General features: G+C 55.4%; 1 protein-coding gene across 1 annotated transcript in view; it reads right to left on the reverse strand.

The window, feature by feature from the left end:
• The window catches only part of P2RY8 (P2Y receptor family member 8), a 52,022-nt gene extending 41,696 nt beyond the window's left edge, over positions 1 to 10,326 (reverse strand). Inside the window, exon 1 of the mRNA XM_023633951.2 lies at positions 9,847 to 10,326. Coding sequence (XP_023489719.2) covers positions 9,847 to 10,172 — 326 coding nt within the window. The 5' untranslated portion in view covers positions 10,173 to 10,326. The remainder of the gene's footprint in view (positions 1 to 9,846) is intronic.
• Between the last annotated feature and the right edge of the window lie 662 nt (positions 10,327 to 10,988).

Consider the following 10,988-nt stretch of genomic DNA (forward strand, 5'->3'; position numbering starts at 1 on the left):
TTCCCGGGCGAGTGGAGACGGCTGGTCACCCCGCACCCAACAGCCGGGCAGTAAGTACATTCTGTTTAACCCACAGGTCATGTCAGGCCATCAGCGGCCGCCGTCTGAGGACACCTGGTGTCTTCGCCGCCTCCACCGGCAGCGACCACGGAGGTCACAGCAAACCGGGACGCGGGTGCTCACCGGACACGGAATCTGCCAGAACTTTGACCTTCGACATCCAAACTCTACAACCGTGGAAATAAATGTCTGCTTTTTTAAGCCTCTCGGTCTACGGCATTTTGTCACAGCAGCTCGGCTGGACCGAGACGTCCCCCCACCTCCTCATCACTCCCCCCCACTGGCAACCACTAGCCCCCTTTCTGTTTGTCGATCGGCCCGTTCCAGACATTTCCTGTCAATGGGATCGCATGCTGTGTGTCCTTCTGTGTCTGGCTTTTGTCTCTGAGCATCATGTGTTCAAGGTCCCTCCACGTGTAGCCATGTGAGGGCTTCACTCCTTTTCATGGCTGCGTAATATTCCTCTGTAAGGATGGACCAGTTTTTGCTTATCTGTTCATCAGTCGATGGGCATTTGGGTTCTTCCCGCCTTTGGGCTGACGTGAATAATGCTGTGATGTCGCTGTGCACATGTCTGTTTGAGTCCCTGTGTTGAACTTTCTTGGGTGTGTGTCTAAGAGTGGGATTGGGGGTTCGTATAGTCACTCTGTTTACACGGGGACCTGTCCTGGGCTGCACCCTCCGGGGGCGTCAGGTGCTGCTTGGTGGGCGGTATCGCAGGGTGGCATGGGCTCCCACACGCGTGGACGTCAGAGGAAGGGGTCACGGATCCAGGAGACGGGATGGAGGCCCCGGGCTGGTGCCAGGTGAGTGGCGAGGAGGTGGGGCTGGGGGTTGGGGCACAACTGGGGGACCCAGGAGCCAGCCACCCCAGTGCCTTATGGGAAGGCAGCGGCACGTGCCCCAGACCATTGTTCCGTCCCCCAGAGTCAGAGGACCACACGGCACGAAGGAAGTTGTCTGAGGCTCTGAGCAAAATAGAAACCGCTTTCAGTGGGAAAAGAGGATCTGGGGCAACTCGTGGGTGGGGCCCGGAGACAGAACAAACCCTCCGCGTCGGGGTCGTTCTCCCCGGGCGCACACAGCCCGTTGATGTTCTCGGGGGAATGTGCGCTCGGCCATCCCTGAGAGCCAAACGAGATCCCCGAAAGGCGGGGACCGAGGCCGAGATCTTTGGGGTGTGTCCTCCGTAATCTGTCCGGCCCCCCCAATAATCTGTCTGGCCCCAAAAGCTGCATTGGTCCCCCAAATTTCCTCTGGTACCCCAAAAATCTTTCTGGTCTCTCTGGTCCCCCCTAATTTCTCCGGTCCACCATCATCTATTCATTCCCCCTGATTTTCTCTGGTACCCCAATGGTCTCTCTGATCCTCAGGCATCTGAGCGGCCCCCGACATCTCTCCCCTATGGTCCATTTTCATCCTCATCTCTCCCCTATGGTCCATTGTCATCACCATCTCTCCCCTATGGTCCATTTTCATCATCGTCTCTCCCCTATGGTCCATTGTCATCATCGTCTCTCCCCTATGGTCCATTGTCATCATCGTCTCTCCCCTATGGTCCATTGTCATCATCATCTCTCCCCTATGGTCCATTGTCATCATCGTCTCTCCCCTATGGTCCATTGTCATCATCGTCTCTCCCCTATGGTCCATTGTCATCATCGTCTCTCCCCTATGGTCCATCATCATCATCTCTCCCCTATGGTCCATTTTCATCATCATCTCTCCCCTATGGTCCATTGTCATCATCGTCTCTCCCCTATGGTCCATTGTCATCATCATCTCTCCCCTATGGTCCATTGTCATCATCATCTCTCCCCTATGGTCCATTGTCATCATCTCTCCCCTATGGTCCATCATCATCATCTCTCCCCTATGGTCCATCATCATCATCTCTCCCCTATGGTCCATTTTCATCATCTCTCCCCTATGGTCCATTGTCATCATCGTCTCTCCCCTATGGTCCATTGTCATCATCATCTCTCCCCTATGGTCCATCATCATCATCTCTCCCCTATGGTCCATTGTCATCATCATCTCTCCCCTATGGTCCATTGTCATCATCATCTCTCCCCTATGGTCCATCATCATCATCTCTCCCCTATGGTCCATTGTCATCATCATCTCTCCCCTATGGTCCATTGTCATCATCATCTCTCCCCTATGGTCCATTGTCATCATCATCTCTCCCCTATGGTCCATCATCATCATCTCTCCCCTATGGTCCATTGTCATCATCATCTCTCCCCTATGGTCCATTGTCATCATCATCTCTCCCCTATGGTCCATCATCATCATCTCTCCCCTATGGTCCATCATCATCATCTCTCCCCTATGGTCCATTGTCATCATCGTCTCTCCCCTATGGTCCATTGTCATCATCATCTCTCCCCTATGGTCCATTGTCATCATCATCTCTCCCCTATGGTCCATTGTCATCATCATCTCTCCCCTATGGTCCATTGTCATCATCGTCTCTCCCCTATGGTCCATTTTCATCATCGTCTCTCCCCTATGGTCCATCATCATCATCTCTCCCCTATGGTCCATTGTCATCATCGTCTCTCCCCTATGGTCCATTGTCATCATCGTCTCTCCCCTATGGTCCATCATCATCATCTCTCCCCTATGGTCCATCATCATCATCTCTCCCCTATGGTCCATTGTCATCATCGTCTCTCCCCTATGGTCCATCATCATCATCTCTCCCCTATGGTCCATTGTCATCATCGTCTCTCCCCTATGGTCCATCATCATCATCTCTCCCCTATGGTCCATTGTCATCATCGTCTCTCCCCTATGGTCCATTTTCATCATCTCTCCCCTATGGTCCATTGTCATCATCGTCTCTCCCCTATGGTCCATTTTCATCATCTCTCCCCTATGGTCCATTGTCATCATCATCTCTCCCCTATGGTCCATTGTCATCATCATCTCTCCCCTATGGTCCATCATCATCATCTCTCCCCTATGGTCCATTGTCATCATCGTCTCTCCCCTATGGTCCATTGTCATCATCGTCTCTCCCCTATGGTCCGTCATCATCATCTGGCTGAGGGCCAGGTGCCTTGCTGTGCAGGGCTGGGGAACGCCCCTTCGCCGGCTTCCTGTGAGGGTGACTCACAACCTGGGGGACCCAGCACGGCTCACTGTGGGTCCTGCATGGTGTTTATAGCCTGGGATGAGGAAGTAAGATGGGGGCATGGGGCAGGTATGTTGTTCCCCTCTCTCTCTCTTTTTTTTGATGAGACGTGACTCACCATCTTCAAGCGAATGACTCAGTGGCATTGGGTGCATTGACCATGTTATGCAACCAAGTGTTGTTCTAGAACATTCCGTCACCCCCACTCGGATGGGAATTTAGCTCTGAATACAGTTGTCGGACCTCTCAGAATCCCCACGCACGGAGCAATAATAATAAACAACAGTAGCGGTAATAACAGCAGGCCGTGTAGACCACTGATCGGCCAGGGGACCTCGGGAACGTCGCTTTGTCTCTCTGTGCCTCAGTTTCCCCACGTGTAAAGTGACATCGACAACTTTCTAAGAGGAGCATCATGAGGGTTTTATGAACTCGTCTAAGTTAAGCACCTAGAACTGGGAATCCCATATAATTTGGGATAAATCCCCAAGGAGAGTGACATTTGTCACATACTTCCTACCCACCAGCATTGAACAAAGGCGTCTTATTCAGCCCTTGAAATGACCCCGTGAGCTGAATACTATTCTTGTAGGTTTTCCGCTAGTGCACACTTGTTTTCAGTTCCACTGACCTTTGCCCTTCATCATTTCCATCCTTCTACTCTCTTTGGACTTGATGTAGAAAGAGAAACTTTCTCTAGATTCTTGAGATGGGATCCCGGGCCGTACACCTGCAATTTTCTTCTTTTTTTTTCAATGAACGTGTTCAAGGCTACGAATTTGCCCATGTTGGCCGCTTTGGCTTCACCCCACGTGTATTGACCTGTTGTATATTCATGATAATGACTACCGGCTGGTGGATGCCTCCATGGGGGTCCATGCTGGGAAGGGAAGACCCTGGGGTTTGGCCGGATGCTTTCCAGGCTCTGCTCCAGAACTGGCATTGGCTTCAGGGCCGTATGAAGCCACATGGGAGCCCAATTAATGCAGAAATGAGCACCCTATATGCCTCCTTTTAAATATCCCAGCAATTCCTTTCCCTTCCGAATATTAAAGTAGAAGCAGATTGTGAAAATATCATGGGTGCCTTTGCTCCCACGCAAGCCAGAAAAGTCAACCTATCGTAAATCCTAGTTTAAAATCAATAAACGATTTAAACTTAACACAATCCCGTGAGCTTCCACGCACCTTCTTTTCAAGGTTTCAATCTTCTCTCAACGGTTTAATGTTCCGGCAAAAATTTAACCATTAAAAATCTCCTAAAAAGACGTCCAGGTGGAAGCACAATTTTTCCTTTTGCCCCGCTCTCTGGCAGGTCTCCGTGTGACACTCTTCTTTTTTTTTGGAAATTTTAATGTTTGGTTCCTCATAAGATATTTGCATTAATTTGCATTTTTTAAAGCATTGCATTAAATAGTATTTATTGACTTATCTATTCTTATGAACGGACTAATCACACGCTGTGTGTCCTTTTGTGTCTGGCTTCTCTCACTGAGCATCACGTCTTCAAGGCTCTTCCACATTATGGTGGGCGTCAGTGCTTCCCTGCTTTTTGAGCTGAAAAAAATTTGCAGGTGGGTGGTTGCCAGGGGCTGTGGGGAAGGGGGTGGGGAGTGACTCCTAATGGGTATGGGGTTTCCCTTGGAGGTGAGGAAAGATCTTGGAACTAGACAGAGGTGGTCGTTGCCTAACAAGGTGAGTGGGCTAAATGCCCTTGGATCGCATTTATAATCATGCCTTTTATGTTGTGTGGATTTGATCTCAATGCATTAAAAAGATGAAGGCCACCATATTTATTTTGATGACTGAGTTTTTTGGCGTTTGGATGCCTCACAGGCTTGGCCCTAAGCCCAGCCCAGCTCCATTTCCTCATCTGCAACACGGTGACAACACAGACTTGAGTCTTGCCGCGTTGCTGTGAGGGTCCCATGACATCCTTGGGGAGCATGCAGGGAGTCCCTCGTGCACACAGTAGGCTTGCACGTGAGCTAGCTGTCTTCCCCCCTCCCTTCTGCAGAGTGGGGACACAGGTGAGCCCCGTGCAGATGCTCCAGAAGGCGGTGAGCCTGGGGGGTGCTCTACTAACCAGCAGCCCTGCAGGGGGACCCGTGACCTAGTGAGGGACTCAGGGGGAGCAGTGGGGGGGCGGCATCTGAGTGGGAACCCCAGGTCTCCACCCCTCCAACCTCTGTCTTCTCTGATTAGGATGAGGAGTACAGGGTTTTGTGGAGGATTAGTCTGAGGGGCGTTATGTCTCCCAAAATGACGTGTTGAAGTTGTAAAGCCTGGGACCTGTCGATGTGGCCTTACTGGTTCTTTGAAAATGCAATTAAGATGCAACCTAAGATGAGGCCATTGGCACGGGCCCTAATCCAATATGGCTGACGTCCTTCTAAGAAGAGAAGGTGCGTAGAGAGACACGGAAACACACAGACGGGAGAAGCCATGTGAAGACAGAGGCAGAGATGGGACTGATCCGGCCACGAGCCAAGGGATGCCGGCAGCCCCCAGACGCTGGAAGAGACAGGAAGGAGCCTTCCTTAGAGCCTCCAGAGGGAGCACGGGCCTGTGACACCTTGATCTTGGACCGACAGCCTCCAGAATGTGAGAGGATAAGACTCTGTTGTTTTAAACCACTCAGTTTGTGGTAATTTGTTATGACAGCTGCAGATAACTAGTTCAGGGGAGATAACTGGGAAACAGCCTCCTCTCTTGTTCCAGCCGCCCATTTCTTCATCATCCATCCACCATCCATCCACCCCACCATCCCACCATCCATCCATCCATCCACCCATCCACCCATCTATCCATCCACACATCTATCCATCCATCCATCCATCCATCCATCTATCCATCCATCTAATCTATCTATCTATCTATCTATCTATCTATCTATCTATCTATCATCTATATATAATCATGTATCTACCTACCTACCTACCTACCTACCTACCTATCTATGCATCTATCTATCCACCCATCTATCCAACTGTCTATCTATCTATCCATCTTTCTATCCATCCATCCATCCATCTATCCATCTATCCTTGTATCTAATCTATCTATCTATCATCTATCTATCTAATCTATCATCTATATATAATCATGTATCTACCTACCTACCTATCTATCCATCTATCCATCTATCCATCTACCTATCTATCATCTATCTATCTATCTATCTATCTATCCATCCATCTATCCAACTATGTATCTATCTATCTATCTATCATCTATATATAATCATGTATCTACCTACCTACCTACCTACCTATCTATCTATCCATCTATCCATCTACCTATCCATCTATCTACCTATCCATCTATCTATCTATCTATCTATCATCTACCTGTGTTTCTATGTAATCTATCTATCACCATCCTCATCATCTATCTATCATTTGTCTCTCTCTCTATCATCTATCTATCTATCATTTATGCATCTATTGCCTATCTATCTATCTATCATCGTCAGCTATCTATCATCTCTCTATCTACACATCAATCATCTATCTATAATCTTTATCTATCTATCTCCCATCTATCTATCTAACCTATTTATCATCTTTCTATTACGTAGTCTATGTATTGCAGTGGTTCACGACCAGGACTGACTTTATCCCTCCCTCCAGGGAACATTGGACCACGGGGACATTTTTGCTCATCCCAACTTTGGGGGAGAGGTTGCTGCTGGCATCTGGTGGTGGGGGGCAATGACGGAATTAATCCAGTTAATTACACTGACCCACTGGAGCCACACCAGTGAGGCGGCCCCCCCCCCTGTGTATCTGATGCTGGATTCTGCCCCGAAAACTTCACTGCCCTCTCTTCCCTCACCCCCTCTCTCTCACAACGATTCCATGCTTGTGCCAACACCCCAAACGACACCCAGTTGCCCCATGACGGCTCCCAGCCCGGGGTCCCCACTCTCAGCCCTCTCCTGAGCCTCCTGGATTTCTCCCCACCCCGAACCCTCGTGGCCTGGACCCCGAGTCTGCGTCTCTCTGTTTTGTCCTCCTATTGCCCAGAAGCGCTCAGCACCGAGCCCGGCACGTGGTGACTTGTCTAACACTAAAACAACGGGGTGGCAGGAGGGCGGCCGCGTGCCCGGTTAGGCAAGAGGGTTCTGGGGGCCCAAAGTCTGATTGCATATTCCCTCTCGGCCCCTCGGTGACTCTGTGTTGGGCCGAGTTCTTTAGCCTCTTCACCCACAGCAGGACGACGGCACAAAAGTGGTGGATGTGGCCCCCGAAGTCACAGAACGGATGCAGCCACCCTAGTTCTCAGCAGGGATGCAGCCCCCTGAGGTCCCTTCATGCATGTAGTCCCCCGAATTCATGGCACTGATGTGGACCCCCAAAGTTCAGGCACGGACAGAGCCCCCCGAGGTCCCAGCACTGACATAGCCCCCCGAAGTCCCAGCACAGACATGGACCCCCAAGGTCCCAGCACTGACATAGCCCCCCGAGGTCCCAGCACTGACATAGCCCCCCGAGGTCCCAACACAGACATAGCCCCCCGAGGTCCCAGCACAGACGTGGAACCCCAAGGTCCCAGCACTGACATAGCCCCCCGAGGTCCCAGCACTGACATAGCCCCCCGAGGTCCCAGCACTGACATAGCCCCCCGAGGTCCCAGCACAGACGTGGACCCCCAAGGTCCCAGCACTGACATAGCCCCCCGAGGGCCCAGCACTGATGTGGACCCCGCGGTCCCAGCACAGACATAGCCCCCCGAGGGCCCAGCACTGATGTGGACCCCCGAGGTCCCAGCACAGACATAGCCCCCCGAGGGCCCAGCCCAGACGTGGCCCCCTGAGGTCCCAGCACAGATATAGCACCTTGAGGTCTCGGCACGGATGTGGTCACCAAAATCCCCTGAGGCCCCAGCACGGACACAGCCACCCGAGATCTCAGCACAGACGTGGCCCCCTGAGGTGCAAACACAGACGTGGTCAACGACACACCCAGAGGTCCCAGCACCGACGTAGCCACCCGAGGTCCAAACATGGATGTGGCCCCCCGAGATCCCAGCAAGGATGTGGTCACCAACATCCCCCGAGGTCCCCGCACAGACCTAGCCACTCGAGGTCCCCAAGGTCCCAGCCGGGCTCAGAAGCACACACAGGCAGCAAACCCATCGGTTTCTCGTCAAGGAAGGCAGCCCCACAGCCATGCATCCGTCCATCTGTGCATCTGGTGAGGGTGTGGACCCCCAGCTGCAGGACTCTTGCTGGGGGAACCCCCCCCTCCACGGCTCCCTGTGCTCATTCCCAGGGTCACCTCCACGGCGTGCTGTGCTGGGCCGCAGCCAGGAGGGTCTGTGTCAGGCATGGGGCATCTCCCGAGGGTGGGGGGGGGGGGGGCCCTGGACAAATGGCCTCGCTCAGGGAGTCAGAGCCAGGTGCCAGGTGCGCGTGGGGGTCCCCACATCCTGCCTGCCCACCTGCGGCCGCCAGGGACAGGAAGGAGATGGCAGAGAGGCCCCCCGCCGCAAGAGGTGGGCGTGCCCGCCCAGGAGGAGCAGAGGCAGGGGCTGAGGGCCGAGCGAGGACCAGCACGGGGACACAGGGCTCACCTGCCCGGCCGACGGCGTGTGCAGGCAGATGGTTGTCCATGCACAGCCACCGTCCCGGGCCACCTGTCACTCACGCATCGCCGCTTCCCCTGGTCCCCAAGAGGAAGACGCAGACCGCGTGGGTGGGTGGGGTGGGGGGGGCGGGTCATGGGTGAACCTTGCTAAGCTGGGACATTTGAGAAGTCCTTCTGACGCTTCCCTCCGCCTGGGTCCCCTTTGTCTCCCCGGACGGGGGCGGGGAGATCGATCGCCAGGATTTGGGGGGGGGGGGTGCGCAGCAGGCCAGGGGCTCCCCTCCGTCCCCCCAACGCTGGCAACGCCCAAATGAAAACGGTGCCTCCGGCGGCACCGAAACGTCTTAGAGGAAAAAAAAAAATAAAATAAAATAAACTCGCACACGGCGCGTCCGCCCCTGCGTGCGCAATCCGAGTGTGGCCCGCGCGCGCGCGCGTCCCTGCGTCTGGGTGCTGGTTCTGAGCGCGCGCGTTGAACAGCATGAAAACACAGCAAAAAAAAAAAAAAAACGCTCCTCGTTTTGGAAACAGAACCACGCGCTCTGCGCAGTTCCCCTTTCCCCCCCCTCCTGGTGTGACCCACAACCCCCCTCCGCTGCAGACGACCTTGTTGGGATGAACAGACGGACGGCCAGGCCGGGAGTTCCCAAAACGGCCCCAAAGCAGCCGGCACGTGGGCGCCGGTTTGCGCGCGGTTTTGAAAGGGCACGGAGGACCGGGTTTCGGGGCGAACGGGCGCCGAGGAGCGCGCGCCCCCGGCCCGTTCCGGGCGCAGCCCCTATCCACCTGCGCTCGGGGGTGCGGGCTGAGCCGTGCACAGGTGCGTTTGGCTGGAAGCGTTTTGGAAGGCGAGGGTCTCTGAGCGTTTCCCTGCTGGGTGGTTCTGCAGTCTTTCTGTTTTTTTTTTTTTTTTTTGGTTCTGTCTGCACCACCGAGAGGAAAACGCAGGGAAACCCCCGTTTTCCCCACCGGAGGACCCTCCCCACCCCCCACCCCCCCGAGCGTCCTTTTCCGCCTGCCAAGGCGCAGAAATAAGAAAGAGCGGAGAGCCCACCTGGAGCAGGGTCTGCAGACGGAGCGGTCAGAGGCGGCCGGCCAGCAGCTGTGCGCCCGGCTCAGGAGGCCACCGGCATCCTGCGAGCCCGCGTCCCGGGCCCTCGTCCGTCGGGATGCGCCGGCGTCCGCAAACGGCCCCGTCCCAGCGGCCCGTCCGTGTCGTGGGCTCGCTGCCGAGGGGGCATGGCACGGGCCGGCCGCCGTCCCCAAATGCAAATTCTTCAGGGTCCACCTCCGAGCCGCCGCCACGGTTGGGAGGCAGGCTAGGTGCAGAGGAAACCCGTTTTGAAATTTCCTGTCTAACTGTCTGTTGGCGCTCGTCATCGTCGTCCTCGGCCAAGCGCGCCCGTCCCCGCCTCCTGTCGGCGCTCGCCGGTGCTGCCCCGGGGGCGCTGGACACCCAGCCGCCTCCCGCCCCAGCGCGACCTCCAGCCCCGGAGCCTCCTGCAGCCCCGGAGACTCCTCCAGCCTCAGAGACTCCTCCAGCCCCGGAGCCTCCTCCCACCCTGGAGACTCCTCCAGCCCCGGAGACTCCTCCAGCCCCAGAGCCCCCTCCAACCCCGGAGACTCCTCCAGCCTCAGAGCCCCCTTCAGCCTCAGAGCCCCCTCCAGCCCCAGAGACTCCTCCAGCCTCAGAGCATCCTCCAGCCTCAGAGCCCCCTCCAGCCCCGGAGACTCCTCCAGTCTCAGAGCATCCTCCAGCCCCGGAGACTCCTCCAGCCTCAGAGCATCCTCCAGCCTCAGAGCCCCCTCCAGCCCCAGAGCATCCTCCAGCCCCAGAGCATCCTCCAGCCCCAGAGCCTCCTCCAGCCCTGGAGACTCCTCCAGCCTCAGAGCATCCTCCAGCCCCAGAGCCTCCTCCAGCCCCAGAGCCCCCTCCAGCCCCAGAGCATCCTCCAGCCCCGGGGACTCCTCCAGCCTCAGAGCCCCCTTCAGCCTCAGAGCCCCCTCCAGCCCCAGAGCATCCTCCAGCCCCAGAGCCTCCTCCAGCCCCAGAGCATCCTCCAGCCCCAGAGCCTCCTCCAGCCCCGGAGACTCCTCCAGCCCCGGAGCATCCTCCAGCCCCGGAGCATCCTCCAGCCTCAGAGCCCCCTCCAGCCTCAGAGCCCCCTCCAGCCTCAGAGCCCCCTCCAGCCCCGG

This window comes from Equus caballus, chromosome X (assembly GCF_041296265.1).
Source record: "Equus caballus isolate H_3958 breed thoroughbred chromosome X, TB-T2T, whole genome shotgun sequence".
Taxonomy (NCBI): domain Eukaryota; kingdom Metazoa; phylum Chordata; class Mammalia; order Perissodactyla; family Equidae; genus Equus; species Equus caballus.